At 40.8% G+C, this 22605-nt stretch overlaps 3 protein-coding genes across 3 annotated transcripts in view; all 3 read left to right on the forward strand.

Moving 5' to 3' along the window:
* Positions 1 to 4045, forward strand: part of LOC125005070 (macrophage mannose receptor 1-like) — a 13765-nt gene extending 9720 nt beyond the window's left edge. Inside the window, exons 7-12 of the mRNA XM_047580076.1 lie at positions 1450 to 1489; positions 1582 to 1665; positions 2600 to 2706; positions 2803 to 2937; positions 3301 to 3409; positions 3673 to 4045. Of these exons, the coding sequence (XP_047436032.1) occupies positions 1450 to 1489; positions 1582 to 1665; positions 2600 to 2706; positions 2803 to 2937; positions 3301 to 3409; positions 3673 to 3743 (546 nt within the window). The 3' untranslated portion in view covers positions 3744 to 4045. The remainder of the gene's footprint in view (positions 1 to 1449; positions 1490 to 1581; positions 1666 to 2599; positions 2707 to 2802; positions 2938 to 3300; positions 3410 to 3672) is intronic.
* Positions 4046 to 9237: 5192 nt separating this feature from the next.
* Positions 9238 to 11596, forward strand: LOC125005135 (ladderlectin-like). Its single transcript, XM_047580209.1, has 5 exons — positions 9238 to 9463; positions 9556 to 9690; positions 10556 to 10662; positions 10767 to 10901; positions 11284 to 11596. The coding sequence occupies exons 3-5, from the start codon at positions 10567 to 10569 to the stop codon at positions 11398 to 11400; spliced, it is 348 nt and encodes a 115-aa protein (XP_047436165.1). The 5' UTR covers positions 9238 to 9463; positions 9556 to 9690; positions 10556 to 10566; the 3' UTR covers positions 11401 to 11596.
* Positions 11597 to 19012: 7416 nt separating this feature from the next.
* On the forward strand, positions 19013 to 21515 carry LOC125016384 (ladderlectin-like). The gene is made up of 6 exons (XM_047598863.1): positions 19013 to 19021; positions 19125 to 19209; positions 20157 to 20263; positions 20347 to 20481; positions 20803 to 20914; positions 21189 to 21515. Exons 2-6 carry the CDS (start codon positions 19149 to 19151, stop codon positions 21257 to 21259), a joined length of 486 nt encoding a protein of 161 aa, XP_047454819.1. The 5' UTR covers positions 19013 to 19021; positions 19125 to 19148; the 3' UTR covers positions 21260 to 21515.
* Positions 21516 to 22605: the final 1090 nt, after the last annotated feature.

The raw sequence follows: 22605 nt of genomic DNA on the forward strand, positions 1-22605 counted from the left end.
GGGCAGTACTGGATGATATAAAAACAGCGGCCCACTGCCCCTGCTACGAGTCCCACACCAAAACATTGTCATTCTGTGTCCGTGGGGGTTTTCTCTGGGTACTCCGATTTCCTCCCACCTCCAAAGACATGCTCATTAGGCTAATTGGTGACTCTAAATTGACCCTAGGTGTGAGTGTGAGTGCAAATGGTTGTATGGTTCAGTGTTAGTCCTGTGATAGGCTGGCGGCCTGTCCAGGGTGTACCCTGCTTCTCGCCCCAATGCCAGCTGGGATAGGCTCCAGCAACCCACGTGACCCCAGTGAGGATTAAGCGGTCTGGAAGATGAGCTGAAATGAGATACCCTGATCTCCTGTTGTGACATAATTTTAAGGAAGGAACTGCCTTCATGATATTAAAACCTGGATTAATGACAACTTCCTGCAGCTGGACTTGAATGAGACTGAAATTGTGACTGGATTGCAGCAGTTGATGAAGCAAATTTCACCATCAACTGGTTCTCTCTGCAATAACATATGTCGTCCAGCCCTGTTTTTAACATACCCAAAACATTTCTGAAATGTGGGCCATTTTATCTTCCAAAGAACAGTTTAAATGGTTTTATTTTTGTTGTGCCTGGACTACTGTTTCAGTCTATTTACATGTTACCTATAAATCAGTTTTAGAGTGTATAAGATTCGGATACCAGGCTTTAACCAGAATCAGGAAAAAAGGGTCACTCTGGTTCAAGCTGGTCACCAGTGGCTCCCAGTACATTTTAGAATAGATCTGAATATTACTTGAAAGCTCTTGATGGCCTCAGCTATATCACTGAGAGGTTTACTGCCTGTTTTAGGGTACCAGCGGTCAAGGGCCCCTCAACCATTAAATGACCTCAATGAGGAAATCCGGTCAGCTGACTTTGTGGACCTTTAAATCTCTACTGAATGATGGTCTTATCCAATTTGAATCATATTTTCTGTGTTTCCTTTTCTAAAATAGTTTTTATTGATGTTTATTTAGGGGTGAAATTAGTGGCTACTTCATGCTGTCAAACTATTAACAGATCGAGAGGTTTGTAGAAAATCACCCTCTAATTATAAGTGCCATCAACTCTTTGAAAAAGAACCATGAACTAGTGAGGTAATAACATGAACTACGTGAGTGCTAAGTGTACAGGGTACCCCAGCCTAAATGCTCTATCCTCCCACAACAAACCTTACAAGTATGGGGGGCAAAGCAGGAGCAAGAGCACAAACAAGTAGCTAAAGAGAGTTTTAAATAGTTTCCCCCATCTCTGACTGTGTGACCTCTGAAGCTCACAAGTGTCATCTTTTAATTTCCACCTGCAGGAACAGAGGGAGAGAGAGACACACAAAAACAGACCTTCCTCTCTGTACACGTAACAGATGAGGAGATAAGAAACTATACTTAACAGCTGTTACTTCCCTTGAATTGTTGCGTCTTCAAGCTGGTGGAGAGGAGGAGCAACAAAAGTAATTCTGCTGCAGGTTTTCTACCAACTCTTATCGTCTTTACCTTTATGAAATGTTCATCATGTGGGTGATAAATATTTCTAACATGTCTGGTTCTCTTAAGCTAGAAATCAGCATCATCTCCGCAATGAAGACTCTGTCAACACTGATTGTGTTTGTTTGTGTGGTGATGACTCTGACTGGAGCTGATGGTGAGTATATCGTAGAGTACCGTCTGCATACAGTGGCATGACACTTTACGGTATCTACGGTTACGGTTATCTCTCAGTGCGTTTACATGCAGGTGAAAAATCCTAATTATTGCCTTAATCGGACTATAACAGGAGAACTTAAGTGCATGTAAACATGTTACTCCGATTAAATTCGGGGTAGAGGCTAGCTTCACCCCTCCTCCGAGCTAACTCTCAAGTGGAGTTCTCATCATCTGATTGAGACGTCCAGATAATGCTACTGAAACAGACTTTTCAATCGGTTAATGCGTGTGCGCATGCTCTACGAGCACTGTGCTGGTGTGTGACCCCGGAATAAAAACGTCCAAGAACGCCTGTCTCAGAAGAAGAAGAGAAACGGAGCCGTCTGAGGGATAGCGCAGATCTTACCTGCACTAGAAATAGCGCGAACATTACGTACAAGATTAAAAAATGTACTAATATCCGTCTGGTTGTTGTTTGAGATGCCGGTCCACCGTATGAACGACTCTAGTTTATTTTATCAGGTAATAGGTCAACCCGGAAGTCGGGCCGTATTAACGTGGTATTAACCCGCTGAAAAGATACGTATCGCCACCTAGTGTGGAAGAGGAGAACAGTTATACGATTTTCTTGCGCTGCATGTAAACTTGGACAAGGACTGTAGCGAGAAAGTCGAATTTTGAGCATAGCTCGATTAAGCTCTGCATTTAAACGCACTGTGTCACAGCTGTTCCAGAAACACCCTCAGTGGGTATTTCTCAAACATTTCTTCTGACTTGCTCTTTAGTTGAGAATGGTTTAGTCCCAAAACGTAGTTACTAATAGAGAACTGACAATTTATTAGTTTCGATTTACCCTCATCAAGACTCAAATTGTTATGTTATGTTGCTATAAAGCTCTATAAATTGAACCTTTAAGTGGAGTCTATTTTCAGCAAAGAGTCGTCTGATCAAGAGGTCCACACATTGTTCTGGTTGGTCTGAGTACAATGGACGCTGTTTCATCTTCATTCCTACCCACATGACATGGGCTAAAGCTGAGGTAATCACTGGGGTTATTTTGTCTGGTATCCCTTTCGTTGTGAGTCCTGCTTTTGCTTTGACAACTCTCACTTTGTTCTGATTGTCTCCGTTACAGAAACACTGTCTGTCCCTGGGTGGAAACCTTGCATCAGTCCATGATGTCTTTGAGTACCAAGCGATCCAGAAGGTGATACAGAGTAGCGCTCATGAGTATCCAGAAACATGGATCGGAGGCAGTGATGCCCAAGAGGTATTTATTTCACCATTTCAAATTAATAAATTATAAATCATCCCATGCATGTCTGGTAACATTGCAGTGTTTGCCTGTAATGTATAGACTGGGACAAGCTTGTTGACTACTTGTTGTATGGTGACTTACAATAACAATAAGGTATTCTATTATGTGATTTTCTATTAAATTATTTTAGTTTGTATCCACAACCTCATTTTATCCTCCTCCAGTTGTCGTCTCATGTGGCACTTTTTTATTTTAAGTATTTACAAGGTTTTGAATATATATATTCAAAACACACACACACACACACACACACACATATATATATATATATATATTAATTGAGAATCTATGTGTCTACGTCTATCTTTGTTTTAGGAGGGTGTCTGGCTGTGGAGTGATGGGATGACTTTCCACTATACAAACTGGTGTGATGGAGAGCCCAGTACATCTGCTCAACAGCACTGCCTGCAAATGAATTATGAAGGTAAATTCCAAAGTGCTGGATGTGTGACTGGTGAAACTGATAGATGGTAAAAGACTAAAGTTTACTGACTTGATACAGAAAGAAACATATGTTAGTAATTCTGTGAATGCAAGTATCTGATCAGAATATTTTATTTATTTCACATCAATGTAAACAGTTTAATTATTTTTTAATTGAAATGAGGAAATAAAGTTTATGTTATTAAAGTCAGTATCAGGTATTGGCTGGACTGATTTCTTTTTTGTTGTGTTTGGTACTTTCAGCATCCAAGTGTTGGGATGATGTGCAGTGTTTTGAACGCCGTCCATCTGTCTGCGCCAAGAAAATACGATGAATCCTGAAACAGAAGAACTTGTCACAATCGCTGGTGCATGTGTGCTGATGTTTGTGTTTTCATGCTCTCATTTCTTAAGCTAATCACTCTGGTGCCTCTTTATATTTCTTCTATCGCTGTAATGCAACTAAAGGAGTGAAGCGACAAGTCAAATCAACAGAAGCTGGTTCGTCTCAGAGGCTTTGTGCCTTTTAATAAGAACAGACCGAATGTGTTATGAAAAGAACGCTGTTAGCAAAACTTCCTTCTGCACAATCAACTCATATTTACTGATTTTTGCAAAATTAAAAGTCTGAAGCATTAAAAGAAGTGTCTCTGTGAGTGTCTGTTACATGTCTTGATTTTAATGAGTTCCCTGTCTCTTAAAAATCTGCCGTAAATAGATTTATGATCAATGCTGATCACAGAGTGAAGTTTTGCATTGTCCTTTTGAATGTTTTCCCTTCAGTTGAATATTGCAACATTGAGCGGTTTGGTACGTCAGCGTGTCCGCCATATTGGATGTGGCAAATCTGCCCTGTAAATTAATAAAAGGCAATGGACTGAAAGTGCTTTAAGTTATTCACACACACACACTAATATATTTGGGAAACAAACAGTAATGAAATTATTTATATTTTATTTAATTATATATTTTTTTAATTATTATTAAAATCAATTATTTTAATTTCAACTAGTCCTGCATACATGTCATTGTATTCAATGTTAGAGAACAGTTAACCATGTGAGCCAAGCTTTCAGAAAGTATTAGCCAATTTTTACCCAAAATAACCTATGCCATAGCATGTTAAGGTGAATCAAATGGCACCGAATAGTAGGAACGAACCATATGTATATTTATCTACACGGTTGGCACTGATGAACATTATATTATATTCATTATATTATATTTTCATCCTCCCACATTTTCTGATGTGCTTGGAGACACACCGCATTGCACCATCAGATGGTGGAAGACTGCCTGGAATTATCTGGCTGAAGGAGCATTATTCTAGCCCCCTAAAACACATACAAACCCCACATTTACATATACAGTTACCCAACTAATATTCATATATATTAGCAACAAGTGACAGGCGATGTTAACAGCCGTTAGCTAGATTTGCGCAACTGTCCAAACAACAACCCATAAAATCACAAATTGGCATATTTAAACAAAATCAAGTACAGTTCCACCCGTTAAACTTCCCTTTCATTCTTACCAGTGAAAGGTAATACTGTGAGATCTGGTTTGTACTGTAAACCTGTTGGTACACTTTCACATAAAAATGAATGGAATCTGGAAAGGAATCTTCTCCGAGGGAAAAGGTCATATTGATGTGCTTCCGCATAGAAATAGTAGGAGGATGTTACCATGGATATTTTTTCAGAGACACCGCTGAAGTGAATTATTTCAACTTGTTGCAATCTGATTTCCATTATTTTGACTCCACCTGTTGGTCAGTATGGCTCACTGCAGGATGCTCTATGTTCACGATGACCCTGGTGTCTCTCCTCCTCTGTCTGTAATATGTGTGTCATCTCGACTTCTTTGTGTGCTTTTCATTTTTCATGAGGTGAGGCTAGGCTAGGCTAGGGTTAGGGTTAGGGTTAGGGTTAGGGTTAGGGTTAGGGTTGGGGTTAGGGTTGGAGAAAAGGTTAGGGTTACCATTCGAGGCAGACAGTCACCCACTTCGTTCATTCTCAGAACGGAAGATTTTATGCTCAGGTAATAACTTTTGTGAATCATTCATCGTGTCTCTGTAATGTTTTAACTTCTTAATTATATTCAATTTACATCTACAAATAAAACAATTCATAACTGTATGTAACTTGGAGGATTTCTTGTAGGAACTGAGCTATAAAAATAATAATTACTGTTATAATTAATATAGTCTAGGACGACTTGCTGTTACAATACTGGTGCCTGAGAATGATTGAAGGGATTTTTACAACAAAGCCCTGATCATTTTTTTAATCACCCATTCAACACTAGCGTAACAATTAATTCAGTAATAAAACGCATTTACCTGTGTTGTTCAGTAATTTTAGGCCTTCCACAGTGATTTAACATCCTACAGAATCAAAAAGGGACACGGTGAAAACTCTGCAGCACATGAATTAAAAATAACTTTCTTCTCTGTTTCCCCTTTTGCTTTTGCTGTTGCTTGAATAGACTACACTGTTACTAAACTTCATGTAAAACTCATTTTACATTGAGATGAACGGGTCAAACATGTAACATATAGGTTAATGACAGTAATTATACCTGTGTACACCAAGTCTCATATACAGTGGGAGAAATAAGTATTTGATCCCCTGCTGAATTTGTAAGTTTGCCCACTTCCATAGAAATGATCAGACTCTGGTTTTTATGGTTGTTTACTGGTTATGGGTATAGACAGAATATCAATCGAAAATGCATAAAAAACACACAATCTAAAAGTTATACATTGTTATGTATTTTATTAAGGGAAATAAGTATTTGATCCCCAACAATTCACTTAGAATTCAGGCTCCTACAGATTGGCTGGTGCGCATGTGGCACACAGCTGTGCTCAGTCAACTAATTACCAATACTCCTGATCTTAACTCGTCATGTATATAAAGCACACCTGCTCTAAGAATCAGTTTCTTACATTCCAACTTCTACAGCACCATGGGCAAGACCAAAGAGCTGTCAAAAGATGTCAGGGACAAGATTGTAGACCTGCACAAGGCTGGTATAGGTTACAAAACCATCAGCAAAAGGCTTGGTGTGAAGGTGACAACTATTGGTGCCATTATTCGCAAGTGGAAGACCCATAAAAGGACCATCAACTGTCCTCGGTCTGGAGCTCCCCGCAAAATCTCGCCTCATGGAGTGAGGATGATGATGAGAAAGGTGAGGGAGCAGCCTAAAACAACACGGCAGGAGCTTGTTAATGATCTGGAAGCAGTTGGGACCTCCTTCACCAACAAAACAGTTGGCAACACACTGCGCTGTTATGGATTGAACTCTTGCAGTGCCCGCAAGGTCCCCCTGCTCAAGAAGGCACATGTACAGGCCCGCCTTAAGTTTGCCAGTGAACATCTAAATGACTCAGAGAAGGCTTGGGAGAAAGTGCTGTGGTCTGACGAAACCAAAGTTGAGCTATTTGGCATTAACTCGACCCGCCGTGTTTGGAGGATGAAAAAACGTGAGTATGGCCCAAAGAACACAATACCCACGGTTAAGCATGGAGGTGGAAACATCATGTTTTGGGGCTGTTTTTCAGCAAAGGGTACAGGGCAACTTCACCGCATTATGGGGCCAATGAATGCAGCCATGTGCTGTAACATCTTGGACAAAAACCTTCTTTCCTCAGCAAGAACACTGAAGATGCCTCGTGGGTGGGTTTTCCAACATGACAATGACCCAAAACATACTGCCAGGACAACAAAGGAGTGGCTCAAGAAGAAGCATATTAAGGTCATGGAGTGGCCTAGTCAGTCTCCAGACCTTAACCCGATCGAAAACCTGTGGAGGGAGCTGAAGCTCAGAGTTTCCAAGAGGCAGCCAAGAAACTTGAAGGATTTAGAGACTGTCTGTAAAGATGAATGGGCCAAAATCCCTCCTGCGCTGTGTGCAAACCTGGTGACCAACTACAAGAAACGTCTCATCGCTGTGCTTGCCAACAAAGGTTTCTCTACAAAGTACTGACTTGTGTTGTGCTTGGGGATCAAATACTTATTTCCCTTAATAAAATACATAACAATTTATAACTTTTAGATTGTGTGTTTTTTATGCATTTTCGACTGATATTCTGTCTATACCCATAACCAGTAAACAACCATAAAAACCAGAGTCTGATCATTTCTATGGAAGTGGGCAAACTTACAAATTCAGCAGGGGATCAAATACTTATTTCCCCCACTGTACCAAGATCATTGGCTAAGTGAGCTCAGGCATTTATCAGAAATAATGACAAAATATATATGTCTCTTTTCCTAGTTTTGTCTCTGAGTGTTTTTGAATGTCTGGATTAACAAAGTGTCATGGCTGACAAAGAATTGGTCTGTTTTATTCCCTTCTGTGTTCTCAGAAGTCCAATTCAGCTCCAGTAAAAGAAAATGAACATGTACATTGTTTCATACTGCTCATGTGACACTGTTCCAAACACAGCATCTCAAAAAGAGTCTTAAAAAGAAAGACAACAAACAGCATTTTGGAACTTTAAAGTATAAAGTGGTAAAGATGGGTCAGCGACTGTTTCCAACTAGTCAGTAAACACGTCTGTTTCTTGAGGGAGGGTTGGTTGATGTCGTAACTTGACTACTGTTGATTTTGTGTTTGTTCGGTAGAATCCATCAGACATGATAGTGACCATTCAGACCATAAACTGTAATACTGACCATAAAAGACTTTGAGTTGAGTTCTGTGTACCAACTTAGACTTCTGAAGCTGTTGTATCACATATTAAATATATTCCCTCTTACAAGCACAGTCAAAAACTTAAACAGTGACAAAATGCTAAGTTTTCTGGATTGCTATAAAAACAGGCTGTATCTAAATACACTAATGTATGTGAACACTTATATAATGTCATTGCTGAGTCGTGACTGGCCACAGTCTCATAAAATCTACCACACTATCACCGTGTGTGAGAAAGAAAGTAAATACAGTATGTGCATGAGTGAACACCAGAATCCACAAGCAGCATCACTTTGTTCAGAAAAAAGGAATCTGCGAAGTGGGAGGCTTAAATCCCTCGTCCACTTGTGTCCAAGGTTGGAGCTTTTGTTTGGATTTGGATTAAGGAAATATTTTGTTTGTTTATTCACCTGCATGTAAACATTGTGAGTGAGACATTGGAGCAGTGAGGAGTAAGAGGACAAGAAAGAGAACTGCAGGTGAACTGGGTACTGTCTGACTGAGTTGTGGTGTGATCTATTCGAATTATGCTGATATTCTTGTGTTCACAAGCTGAGTTATGGACTACAACATATTGGCAAAACCACGGGACTTGTGTTGGCCACCCCTTGATCTTTGGCTGATGAACTGTCATCAGTCAATGTTAACATATGTACCTAATTTTAAAAAATAACCAGAAGACACTCATGAGATTGAGAAAGAATGGAACATCCGTATGCTCCTGTGGGTGGACTACCCTGGAAAGTTGATCTGAAGAATATTTTTCAACATGTTTGCTTTCCTTGACTGAAGCTAGAAATCAGCATCATCTCCACAATGAAGCCTTTGCCAGTGATTGTGATTGTTTGTTTGGTGATGACTCTGACTGGAGCTGATGGTGAGTATATTGCAGCGTATCGCCTGCATACAGTAACATGAGACTTGTTGCAGCAGCTAATGAATGCTGTGAAAATCTCTTCCAGCTCCTCCAGAAGCAAAATCTAGTGATATTTAAATTGGTCAGTGGGTATTTCTAGATTTCAGATTTCTTCTGACATTTGATGCATGTTGTTGATCTTTTGCAGTCAGACTAGACTAGACAGCTTCCTAGAAAATGTTGATCTCTAGTAAAGAATGGTTCAGTTCCAAAACATAGTTATGACTGACATTTTTTCAGTTTAAATTTATCATCGGCAAAGACTCACACTGTTCTGTTATGTTGCTCTAAATGTCAATATATTAAACCTTTAAATTGAGTCTGTTTTCAGCAAAGATCATCAAGAGGTCCACACATTGTCCTGGTTGGTCTGAGTACAATGGACGCTGTTTCATCTTCATTCCTACCCACATGACTCGGGGTACAGCTGAGGTAATCACTGGATTTATTTTGTTATGTCTTGGTTGTGATTCCTTCTTTCAGTTTTGACAACTCTCATTTGTCTCTATTTATCTCCACTGCAGAGAAACTGTCAGTCCCTGGGTGGAAACCTTGCATCGGTCCGTGATTTCTTTGAGTACCATGCGATCCAGAAGGTGATATGGAGTAGCACTCATGCGTATCCACGCACATGAATTTGAGGCAGTGATGCCCAAGAGGTATTTATTTCATCATTTTGAATGAATAAATTATGAATCATCCCATGCCGTACAAGTATTTTATTTGAATGAATATTCTTTTAATTTAGAGTCTATTTAAATCTGTGTTAGTGGCTAAATGAGCAAAGAATTACTGGAAACAGTCTCACTTTATACCCCCCATCTACTGAAGGTCACACAAGTCACTCCTCTCTAATCTCTCTCTCCCATCCCTTCTTACAGAGAAAACTTGAACTGAACCCAAAGCGGTAAAACAACAAGCGTAAAATAAATGCCAATGGCCTCTAAACCCCTAGATATGATTGTGCGCAGTTCTATGCAAGGACCTGACACCCAGACCTTCCCTCGCTTTTAGACATTTAAGCTTGTGTGTTCATCAGTGTGGCTAGACAGCACTGTGTCTTTTTTACCGGTTGGGTAAAAAAAATTTTTTCGGTCGCATTCCGCTAAACTAAATAATCCTTTAGAGATGGAAAAGTAGCTGAAAATACTAAAGGAAGCATGTGATTACCGAGCGGACTAATCACAGCTCTTGCGTCACTGCAACGCCATGTCATGAGGTCCACGCATGGTGAAGGTGTCTGTGTTAACGCCAGAGCTTCTGCAAAACTTAAGCTCCAAAGCCTAAATTGAGCTTAACTCCTTACCTTTGCAACGTTTCAAACAAGTGACAAGTGACAGGCCTGATGTTTAATTTAGGATTTAAATACAGAAAAACACATTCCAAAAAGATGAATATATGATAATAACACAGAATTTTCCATCACAGTAGTGTCTTCATTTGCCAAAGAACTTATATATAGTAGTTATAGTATGTTGCTATTAAAGTCTATATCATAAACCTTTAACTAGAGACTATTTTCAGCATGGAGCTGCATGATCAAGACGTACAGATATTGTCCTGGTTGGTCTAAGTACAAAGGACGCTATTTCATGTACATTCCCACACCCATGACTTGGGCTAGTGCTGAGGTAATCACTGGATTTATTTTGTTATGTCTTGCATCCTTTTGGTTGTGAGTCCTGCTTTGGCTTCGCCAACTCTCATTTCTCTCTTCTGTTCATCTCCACTGCAGAAAAACTGTCAGTCCCTGGGTGGAAACCTTGCATCGGTCCGTAATACCTTAGAATACTGTATGATCCAGAAGCTGATATTGAGACGCACTCGTGTGTATCGAGAAACATGGATTGGAGGCAGTGATTGTCAACAGGTATTTATTTCGTCATTTCAAACGAACAGATTATTGTAGTTTGTATCCACCACGTCCTCCTGTCCTCCTCCAGTTGTTATCTATCTTCATGTGACATATTTTTATTTCAGTTACTGTGAACGCCCTCTACTGACACCACACTCACAGTGTAAATAATGTTTTGCAGGTTTTTAGATTCTTTCCTGTAACACCAGTGACACGGTTGTTATTTTTCAACAGTTTTGATTTTTAATAATATCTACTGCATCTGTAAATCATTAAATAATTTTTTTCAGGAGCTATTCCGAGAAAATGTGAGATAAATTTACGTTTCCATCACTGTGAAAAGTAAATGAATAAATATTTTTTCATTATTCATAATCTATTTAAATCTGTGTCTTAGGGTTTATGGCTGTGGAATGATGGGACGTGTTTCCACTATTCAAACTGGTGTCGTGGAGAGCCCAGTAACGGACTCCATGCCCAGCACTGCCTGCAAATAAATTCTGGACGTAAATAAAAAGTGCTGAATGTGTGACTGGTTCAACTGATGTATGGTAAAAGACAAAAGCCGAATGACTGAGAACAATGTTGTTATTGCAAATATCTGATCAAATTTAGAACTAATATAAAAAGTTAAATTAGAAATAACAAAATATTGTCTATGTTGATGAAGTCAGTGCCAAGTTTGAGTTACTATGGAACTGGACTGATTTCTTTTTTGTTGTGTTTGGTACTTTCAGCTTCCAAGTGCTGGGATGATATGCAGTGTCATGTACGCCGTCCATCTGTCTGCGCCAAGAAAATGCGATGAATCCTGAAACAGAAGAATTTGTCACAAACACTGGTGGATGTGTGTTGATGTTTGTGTTTTCATGCTCTTGTTTCTTAAGCTAATCACTCTGGAGCCTCTTTATATTTCTTCTATGGTTGTAACGCAGCTAAAGGAGTCAAATCAACAGAAGCTGGATCGTCTCAGAGGCTTTGTGCCTTTTCATAAGAACAGACTGAATGTGTTATGAAAAGAACGCTGTTAGCAAAACTTCCTTCTGCATAATGAACTCATATTTACTGATTTTTGCAAAATTAAAAGCCTGAAGCATTAAAAGAAGCGTCTCTGTGAGTGTGTGTTACATGTCTTGATTTTAATAAGTATTGTTTCCCTGTCTCTTAAAAGTCTGCCCTACATAGATTCATGATCAATGTTGATTACATTGAGTGAAGTTATGTATTTTGCTCTCATGGATCATCCTCTTGAAAGTTTCCACTTCTGCTGAATATTACAACAGAACACATGTCAACATAGAAACTTCTAATAAAAATGTCTTCATCTCCACAGATTAAAAAGTCAAAAGGCTTTACAGTAATAGTTGATGCCCTGACAGGCAGCTTGTATCCCATCCATCTGTCCACAAGGTGGTGCTTTAGTTCATTTTATCAGCTCATCCACTGCAGGACTAGAGGCTGATGAGATGGTCATTAACAGTTTGGAGGTTTAAGGTAATTCGTAGTGATTACTGTGTAGAGCTTGTCTTTGGATAAAGATTTCATTAAACTACATCAGTTCATTCACTTTAAGAGACAGAAATAGCCTGGAGGGAATAACCAAATATGGTTGTGTCCTGAGCCACTAGACATACAGAAATTTAAAACCTATGATGACTGCTTAATAGGTTGGAAAATACATATTCTAACTATTATCCTCAGTTTAACTTTGGGCGGCTGTGGCTCAGTAGGTAGAGCGGGATGTAGGGCTATAAACAAAAGTAAGATCATTTGCCATTGAACCCTGGTTCTGAGTCTTCTAGAAAAGAAAAGGTCATATTAGTGTGCTTCCACCTAGAAATAGGATGTTACTTAAGGGTGTTAGAGACATGACTGAACTGAATTATTTCAACTTGTTGCGATCGGTTTTCCTTTTGACTCCAACTGTTGGCCAGTATGTCTCACTGCAGGATGCTCTCTGCCCATGATGACCCTGTTGTCTCCTCTGTCTTTAATGTGTCTGACATCTCTACTTCTTCTTCCACTTCTTCTGTTTTTGGTGCATTATGTTAGAGTTAGGGTTAGGGTTAGGGTTAGAGGCAGGCTATCGTTCACATTTATTGTCCTGATGGAAGATTGTCCTCCCCAATGTTGTCAGCTGCTTCTCAAGTGATAACTTCCCTGTCTCTGGAATATTTTAACTTCTTAATTCTATTAAATCTACACCCAGAGAATCCACTTTGTAACTGCATGCAACTTTCTGTCTTTTCAGCTGAAAATGATTGAAGGGATTCTCACCAAAACTGTGATCATTTTTCTAATCACTCATTCAGCCCTAGCGTAACATTTAATTTGGTAATAAAATGCATTTATCTGTGTTGTTAGGCCTTCCACAGTGATTCAGCATCCCACAGAATGTTCATCAAAGAGTGACATTGTGAAAACTATGCAGCACATGAAACAAAAATAACTATCAACACCAAGACCCAAGTCTTTGAGAGGGGTTGGATCCTCTTTTTTGCTGGAGTTGGGTGTGGGAATGTTGGAGTTGGAGTTATGCGCCCAACAGCAGCTCAGAGTACCCACCCTTTTTGGAGGCCCTAGGTCGGACGCTGGATTGCGCCCCAACTGGGGACTCCACTGTGCTCTTGGGGAAATTCAACGTCCACATGGGCAACGGCAGCGAGAGCTGGGTGGACGTGACTGGGGGGAATGGCCTGTCTAATCTTAACCCGTGCGGTGTACAGTTATTGGACTTCTGTGTGAGTCGCAGTCTTTCCATAACTAACACCATCTTTGAAGATAAGGTTATTCATCAGTGCTCTTGGCACCATGACTGCCTAGGTCGTAGGTCGATGATTGACTTTATAGTCATATCATCTGACCTGCAATCACATGTTCTGGACACTCGGGTGCGAACCTCTGATGGAGGAAACTGTCAAGATGGTCTTCAACTCCCACCTCCAACTGAACTCTGACTTGCGCGCTGCAGCTGCAAAGTTGTTGGTGCTGGTCGTGGCGATAACCCCCAGAAATGCTGGTGGACACCAGAGGTGATGGGAGCCGTCAGGAGCTTGTGCACTCGGAAGGAGTTCAGAGTAAAACCGCTGCTCCTCCATGTCAAGAGAAGCAAATAGATGTGGTTTGGGCATCTGCTAAGGATGCCTCCAGGACACCTCCCATTATAGGTGTTCCAGGCATGTCCCACTGGAAGGAGGATACGATGGAGGGATTATATCTCCCATCTGACCTGGGAGCACCAGGGGCCATCTGACTGTATATCATCGCAGTAAAATTGTCAAATTAGTCCTTGAAGCGATGATTAAAAAGATTTTGAAGAAGTAAATTTCATATCTTTACATCTGGCCTATTTCTAGACTAATGTGACTTCTCATTTACGGCTAACTTCCTCACACGGTGCGATGCATAGGGTCCCAACACATCAGTTTTCTGTGATAGCGACAGTTTCCACTGTGGTAAAATGGTGGTGACTGCAAAGCAGAAAAATATAATGAGTCATGTCCCAAGACATGCACATGCAGCATGTACCAAACATTAGAAGCGTCGTCAGACAGAAGACAGACGTGAGCAGAAGAAAGTGTGAGGGAATCTGGTGGATGGACAGTCTATCAAAAAAATAAATGATATGACCAAGCTGTAAAGTTGTACTCTGGATAATGGGGTTAGAGTTAAAGATTATGACTTGCATCACTAAAAGCCTCACATTTTCTATAGACTGAAAAGGTATCAACCCTATTCACTCAGAGATCCCACATCCTCAGTTTCACATCATGAATTCTATTGGCCCTTTATTTCAAAAATGTTGCAAAAGAACATGTACAAGAAGCTCCTCTCTGTGCTGCAGTAGAAGGTAATGACCTATTTAAAAGGTCTCATTTCAGGAAGTAGCCCAGCACAGAGACTGTTCAGCTTAAGCTCACACATGATCTTTTAATTCAGGCCTAGACCTGAGAACTGGGTTTGATACTGTGAACTGCACAGTAATATCACCCTTAGCCTTCAGCTGGTAACCTCTTTTGGAATATCTGATCTGTGTCCGTGTCACAGGTATGAGTGTGAACAACTAAGAGGAGACTGAGTGAGGCCTCTACTGGGGAGCCACTTGCTACGATGGAAAATATCGTAATAAAAAGAGAAACATGTAGCATGTAGGTAAATCACAATAATGATATCTGCATACACCTAGTCTCACATACCAAGATCATTGGCTAGACAAATTCAGGCATTTATTTAAGATAATGACTAAATATATATATATCTTTTCCCAGTCTTTGCTCTGAGTGTCTTTGAGTGCCTGGGTGTGGCCATCCAGTCAGCTCTAGCTCTGCAACTGGCTTGAACACTGGAAGCCCACCTGCCCATCATGGTTGAAGCCCACTCTCCCATCAAGCTCAGCATCATATTATATCTACCCCGGTCTCCAGTCCAGCTCGGTACCACTACGCCTTCTTCCGTTCCAGTCATTTCTACCTGCTGACATTTCATTCACAAACCCTTCTACATTTGGCTCCATGTTGCATTGCCTTGTGACATCAGAACTAAGTGGTCTGTGGATTTCGAAGCAGACAAAGGCGGGGGCCTTGGCTGCCTTATCCTTGGTTATTGAAGCTGTCTCTTGGCAGGGAAGGAACTGGAGCTTGTAGAAGACTAGATAAAGTCTGCCTCATCTAGACCCATAGCGTCCGCTCTGAAACCCAAGTCTTTGAGAGGGGTTGGATCCTCTTTTTTGCTGGAGTTGCTTATGCTCCAAACAGCAGCTCAGAGTACCCACCCTTTTTGGAGGCCCTAGGTCGGACGCTGGATTGCGCCCCAACTGTGCTCTTGGGGAAATTCAACGTCCACATGGGCAACGACAGCGAGAGCTGGGTGGACGTGACTGGGGGGAATGGCCTGTCTGATCTTAACCCGAGCAGTGTACAGTTATTGGACTTCTGTGTGAGTCGCAGTCTTTCCATAACTAACACCATCTTTGAAGATAAGGTTATTCATCAGTGCTCTTGGCACCATGACTGCCTAGGTCGTAGGTCGGTGATTGACTTTACAGTCATATCACCTGACCTGCAATCATATGTTCTGGACACTCGGGTGAAGAGAGGAGCAGAGCTGTCAACTTATCACCACCTGGTGGTGAGTTGGATCAGATGGCAGGGGAAGATGCTGTGCAGACCTGGCAGTGCCAAATGAGTGAGGGTCTCCTCTGAACCTCTGGTGGAGGAACCTGTCAAGATGGTCTTCAACTCCCACCTCCGACTGAACTCTGACTTGCTCGTTGCAGCTGCAAAGTTGTTGGTGCCGGTCGTGGCGATAACCTCCAGACCTGCTGGTGGACACCAGAGGTGAGGGGAGCCGTCAGGAGCTTGTACACTCGGAAGGAGTTCTGAGTAAAACCGCTGCTCCTCCATGTCAAGAGAAGCAAATAGATGTGGTTTGGGCATCTGCTAAGGATGCCTCCAGGACACATCCAATTACAGGTGGTCCAGGCATGACCCACTGGAAGGAGGATACGATGGAGGGATTATATCTGCCATCTGACCTGGGAGCACCAGGGGCCATCTGACTGAATATCAGCACAGTAAAATTGTCAAATTAGTCCTTGAAGCGAAGTAAATTTTGAAGAAGTAAATTTCATGTCTTTACATCTGGCCTATTTCTAGACTAATGTGACTTCTCATGTACAGCTAACTTCCTCACACGGTGCGATGCATAGTATACCGACACATCGGTTTTCTGTGATAGCAACAGTTTCCACTGTGGTAAAATGGTGGTGACTGCAAAGCAGAAATATATAATGAGTCATGTCCCAAGACATGCACATACAGTATGTAACAAACATCAGAAGCGCTGTCAGACAGAAGAGAGACATGAATATTGTTTTTACGATTAGGATACTCTGATCTGTGTCCTTGTCACAGGTATGAGTGTGAACAAGTAATAGGAGACTGAGTGAGGCCTCTACTGGGGAGCCACTTACTACGATGGAAAATATCATAATAAAAAGAGTTCACTGAGAAATTCAAGCGGTAAAAGACCAGCGGTGTTGGCGCCAGTCCAACCCCAGTCCAACCCCCGCTCTTCTTAATGCATGTGTGTCGGTCCAGCCTCAAAATCCAGGGGTTTCCCCTGTTTTCCAGTCTGTACAACATTAAGCGATGAGGAAGGGAGTGGAATAAAGGCTGTACTTAGCTCGGAGGAGGGGTGAAGCTAGCCTCTACCGTACCACATATCCCGCGATACGTCTCCCCTGTATCCTACGCAGTTCTGACTCCTTTCGTTTGGCCAAAGGCTGAACTCGTCTGTCCTTTTCCTCTCCCTTCTGTGCTTCCTTCTGCTCGTTTTCACCTCCCCGGGTATCACCGCTCCTTGCTCCTCCACCAACCACACACCTGTCCTTCTGTCCTTCCGGGGCAGTACTGGATGATATAAAAACAGCGGCCCACTGCCCCCCGCTACGAGTCCCACACCAAAACATTGTCATTCTTTGTCCGCGGGGGTTTTCTCTGGGTACTCCGGTTTCCTCCCACCTCCAAAGACATGCTCATTAGGCTAATTGGTGACTCTAAATTGACCCTAGGTGTGAGTGTGTGTGCAAATGGTTGTATGGTTCAGTGTTAGTCCTGTGATAGGCTGGCGGCTTGTCCAGGGTGTACCCTGCTTCTCGCCCAATGCCAGCTGGGATAGGCTCCAGCAACCCACATGACCTCAGTGAGGATTAAGCGGTCTGGAAGATGAGATGAAATGAGATACCCTGATCTCCTGTTGTGACATAATTTTAAGGAAGGAACTGCCTTCATGTGATTAAAAACTGGATTAGTGACAACTTCCTGCAGCTGAACTTGAATGAGACTGAAATTGTGACTGGATTGCAGCAGTTGATGAAGCAAATTTCACCATCAACTGGTTCTCTCTGCAATAACATAGGTCGTCCAGCCCTGTTTTTAACATACCCAAAACATTTCCAAAATGTGGGCCATTTTATCTTTCAAAGAACAGTATAAATGGTTTAATTTTTGTTGTGCCTGGACTACTGTTTCAGTCTATTTACATGTTACCTATAAATCAGTTTTAGAGTGTATAAGATTCGGATACCAGGCTTTAACCAAAATCAGGAAAAAAGGGTCACTCTGGTTCAAGCTGGTCACCAGTGGCTCCCAGTACATTTTAGAATAGATCTGAATATTACTTGAAAGCTCTTGATGGCCTCAGCTATATCACTGAGAGGTTTACTGCCTGTTCCAGGGTACCAACGGTCAAGGGCCCCTCAACCATTAAATGACCTCAATGAGGAAATCCGGTCAGCTGACTTTGTGGACCTTTAAATCTCTACTGAATAATGGCCTTATCCAATTTGAATCATATTTTCTGTGTTTCCTTTTCTAAAATAGTTTTTATTGACGTTTATTTCGGGGAAAATATGTGAAATAAGTGGCTGCTTCATGCTGTCAAACTATTAGCAGATCGAGAGGTTTGTAGTAAATCACTCTCTAATTATAAGCGCCATTAACTCTTTGAAAAAATATTGATGGACACTGAATCATACTCAAAACAGAAGTAACATTCTGAACTTACTTTATCTGATAATGGTATTTTTCTTCTGATTTGAGTCAGTTCCTCATTTTGTAGGATGTTACATATCCCTTGTGCCAAAGAAAAGTATAAGAAAATGGGGTCTGGCTTATCGCTTTCTGAAATAAGAAGAAAAGAAACACAATGCCTGACCATCTTCCCTAAAAAAGTGATCAAACAAAACTCACACCAGTGCGTCAACCCATGAACTAGTGAGGTAATAACATGAACTACGTGAGTGCCAAGTGTACAGGGTACCCTAGCCTAAATGCTCTATCCTCCCACAACAAACCTTACAAGTATGGGGGGCAAAGCAGGAGCAAGAGCACAAACAAGTAGCTAAAGAGAGTTTTAAATAGTTTCCCCCATCTCTGACTGTGTGACCTCTGAAGCTCACAAGTGTCATCTCCTGTCATTTCCACTTGCAGGAACAGAGGGAGAGAGAGACACACAAAAACAGACCTTCCCCTCTGTACACGTAACAGATGAGGAGATAAGAAACTATACTTAACAGCTGTTACTTCCCTTGAATTGTTGCGTCTTCAAGCTGGTGGAGAGGAGGATCAACAAAAGTAATTCTGCTGCAGGTTTTCTACCAACTCTTATTGTCTTTACCTTTATGAAATGTTCATCATGTGGGTGATAAATATTTCTAACATGTCTGGTTCTCTTAAGCTAGAAATCAGCATCATCTCCGCAATGAAGACTCTGCCACTGATTGTGTTTGTTTGTGTGGTGATGACTCTGACTGGAGCTGATGGTGAGTATATCGTAGAGTACCGTCTGCATACAGTGGCATGACACTTCACGGTATCTACGGTTACGGTTATCTCTCAGTGGGTTTACATGCAGGTGAAAAAACCTAATTATTGCCTTAATCGGACTATAACAGGAGAACTTAAGTGCATGTAAACATGTTACTCCAATTAAATTCGGGGTAGAGGCTAGCTTCACCCCTCCTCCGAGCTAACTCTCAATTGGAGTTCTCATCATCTGATTGAGACGTCCAGATAATGCTACTGAAAAAGACTTTTCAATCGGATAATGCGTGTGCACATGCTCTACGAGCACTGTGCTGGTGTGTGACCCCGGTATAAAAACGTCCAAGAACGCCTGTCTCAGAAGAAGAAGAAGAGAAACAGAGCCGTCTGAGGGATAGCGCAGATCTTACCTGCACTAGAAATAGCGCGAACATTACGTACAAGATTAAAAAATGTACTAATATCCGTCTGGTTGTTGTTTGAGATGCCGGTCCACCGTATGAACGACTCTAGTTTATTTTATCAGGTAATAGGTCAACCCGGAAATCGGGCCGTATTAACGTGGTATTAACCCGCTGAAAAGACACGTATCGCCACCTAGTATGGACGAGGAGAACAGTTATTCGTTTTTCTTGCGCTGCATGTAAACTGGGACAAGGACTGTAGCGAGAAAGTTGAATTTTGAGCATAGCTTGATTAAGCTCTGCATGTAAACGTACTGCTATGAAAATCTCTCACAGCTGCTCCAGAAACACCCTCAGTGGGTATTTCTCAAACATTTCTTCTGACATTTGATGCATGTTGTTGACTTTAGTCCCAAAACATAGTTACTAATAGAGAACTGACAATTTATTAGTTTCAATTTACCCTCATCAAGACTCAAATTGTTATGTTATGTTGCTATAAAGCTCTATAAATTGAACCTTTAAGTGGAGTCTATTTGCAGCAAAGAGTCGTCTGATCAAGAGGTCCACACATTGTCCTGGTTGGTCTGAGTACAATGGACGCTGTTTCATCTTCATTCCTACCTACATGACTTGGGCTAAAGCTGAGGTGATCACTGGATTTATGTCTTGGTTGTGATTCCTTCTTTTAGCTTTGACAACTCTCATTTGTCTCTATTTATCTCCATGCAGAAAAACTGTCGGACCCTGGGTGGAAACCTTGCATCGGTCCATAATATCATCGAGTACCATAAGATCCAGTCTCTCATTCAGAATGGTTCTCATGCACATCCAGAAACATGGATCGGAGGCAGTGATGCCCAAGAGGTATTTATTTCATCATTTCAAATTAATAAATTATGAATCATCCCATGCATGTCTGGTAACATTGCAGTGTTTGCCTGTAATCTATATACTGGGACAAGCTTGTTGACTACATGTTGTATGGTGACTTACAATGACAATAAGGTATTCTATTATGTGATTTTCTATTAAATTATTTTAGTTTGTATCCACAACCTCATTTTATCCTTCTCCAGTTGTCGTCTCATGTGGCATTTTTTATTTTAAGTATTTACAAGGTTTTGAATATATATATATATATATATTAATTGAGAATCTATGTGTCTATGTCTATCTTTGTTTTAGGAGGGTGTCTGGCTGTGGAGTGATGGGATGATTTTCCACTATACAAACTGGTGTGATGGACAGCCCAGTACGGCTGAGGGTCAACAGAACTGCATACAAATGAATTATGGAGGTAAATTCCAAAGTGCTGGATGTGTGACTGGTGAAACTGATAAATGGTAAAAGACAAAAGTTTACTGACTTGATACAGAAAGAAACATATGTTAGTAATTCTGTGAACGCAAGTATCTGATCAGAATATTTTATTTATTTCACATCAATGTAAACAGTTTAATTATTTTTTAATTGAAATAAGGAAATAATGTCTATGTTATTGCAGTCAGTATCAGGTATTAGCTGGTATGGAGCTGGACTGATTTCATTTTTGTTGGTTTTGGTTCTTGCAGTGTCCAAGTGCTGGGATAATGTCAAGTGTGTTGAACGCCGTCCATCTGTCTGCGCCAAGAAAATACAATGAATCCTGAAACAGAAGAACTTGTCACAAACACTGGTGGATGTGTGCTGATGTTTGTGTTTTCATGCTCTTATTTCTTAAGCTAATCACTCTGGAACCTCTTTATATTTCTTCTATCGCTGTAACGCAACTAAAGGAGTGAAGCGACAAGTCAAATCAACAAAAGCTGGATTGTCTCAAAGGCTTTGTGCCTTTTAATAAGAACAGACCGAATGTGTTATGAAAAGAACGCTGTTAGCAAAACTTCCTTGTATTAACTGATTTTTGCAAAATAAAAAGCCTGAAGCATTGAAACAAGTTTCTCTGTGAGTGTGTGTTACGTGTCTTGGTTTTTATGAGTATTATTTGTCTGTCTCCTAAAAGTCTGCCCAGCATAGTTTTATGATCAATGCTCATCACAGTGACTGAAGTTTTCCATTTCCCTCTCATGGATTGGAACACATGCCAACATAGAAGGTTCTAATAAACATGTGTTCACTTCCATAGATTAAAAGAAAAAGTCAAGGAGTTTACAGTAATACTTGCAACCCCTGACAGGCAGCTTGTAATCCATCTATCTGTCCACAAGGTGGTGCTGTAGTTTGTTTTATCAGCTCAGCCACTGCAGGACGAGAGATTAAAAGTAGTTCATAGTGATTACTGTGTAGAGTTCTTCTTGGAATGAAGAAGTCACTAAACACTAAACTAATCGTTTATGTTTTTCATGTTGTTTTGGTCTTTGATACACTTTCATTGTTTAGTTATTTCATGTTTGTTCTACTATCATGTACCAGTCTTCTATTCCAATGGTTCTGGGTGTTCTAAAAGGGAAAAGGTCATAATGGTGCGCTTCTATCTAGAAATAGGAGGTCACCTTAGGATGTTACCATGGATATTCTTTCAGAGACATGACTGAAGTGAATTATTTGCAACATGGTTTCCTTTATTTTGACTCCACCTGTTGGTCAGTATGGCTCATTGCAGGACCCCAGTGTCTCCTCTGTTTGTAATGTGCGTGTCATCTGTACTTATTCTTCTGCTTTTTTATTTTTCATCAGGCGAGGCTAGGCTAGGGATAGGGTTAGAGTTAGTGTTACCTCCCAAGGTGTTAACCAGGAAATGAAGGGAGGAAAACAAAAGAAAATAGTTTCCGGCCAAGAAAAACGATGCAGAGACCAGATACTGTGTGAAAAATTGTTCTTTATTTAGGATAGTTTGATATGGCAATCCATGTATTTGGTAACAGTTAGGGTTAACTTTAGAGGCAGACAGTCGTCCACCAGAAGACTTTCTGATAAAGTAATAACTTTTGTGTCTCTGCAAAAAACTTTGAATTGTATTAAATTTGCATCCAGAAAAAACCCTTACTG

This window comes from Mugil cephalus, chromosome 1 (genome assembly GCF_022458985.1).
Source record: "Mugil cephalus isolate CIBA_MC_2020 chromosome 1, CIBA_Mcephalus_1.1, whole genome shotgun sequence".
Classification (NCBI taxonomy): domain Eukaryota; kingdom Metazoa; phylum Chordata; class Actinopteri; order Mugiliformes; family Mugilidae; genus Mugil; species Mugil cephalus.

Coding starts and splice junctions, on each gene's coding strand:
- LOC125005135 (XM_047580209.1), top strand. CDS start 10,567: ATGATCAAGACGTACAGATATTGTCCTGGTTGGTCTAAGTACAAAGGA. Junction 10,663..10,766: donor TGACTTGGGCTAGTGCTGAG/GTAATCACTGGA, acceptor TCTCCACTGCAG/AAAAACTGTCAGTCCCTGGG. Junction 10,902..11,283: donor GAGGCAGTGATTGTCAACAG/GTATTTATTTCG, acceptor TCTGTGTCTTAG/GGTTTATGGCTGTGGAATGA.
- LOC125016384 (XM_047598863.1), top strand. CDS start 19,149: ATGAAGACTCTGCCACTGATTGTGTTTGTTTGTGTGGTGATGACTCTG. Junction 20,264..20,346: donor TGACTTGGGCTAAAGCTGAG/GTGATCACTGGA, acceptor ATCTCCATGCAG/AAAAACTGTCGGACCCTGGG. Junction 20,482..20,802: donor GAGGCAGTGATGCCCAAGAG/GTATTTATTTCA, acceptor TCTTTGTTTTAG/GAGGGTGTCTGGCTGTGGAG.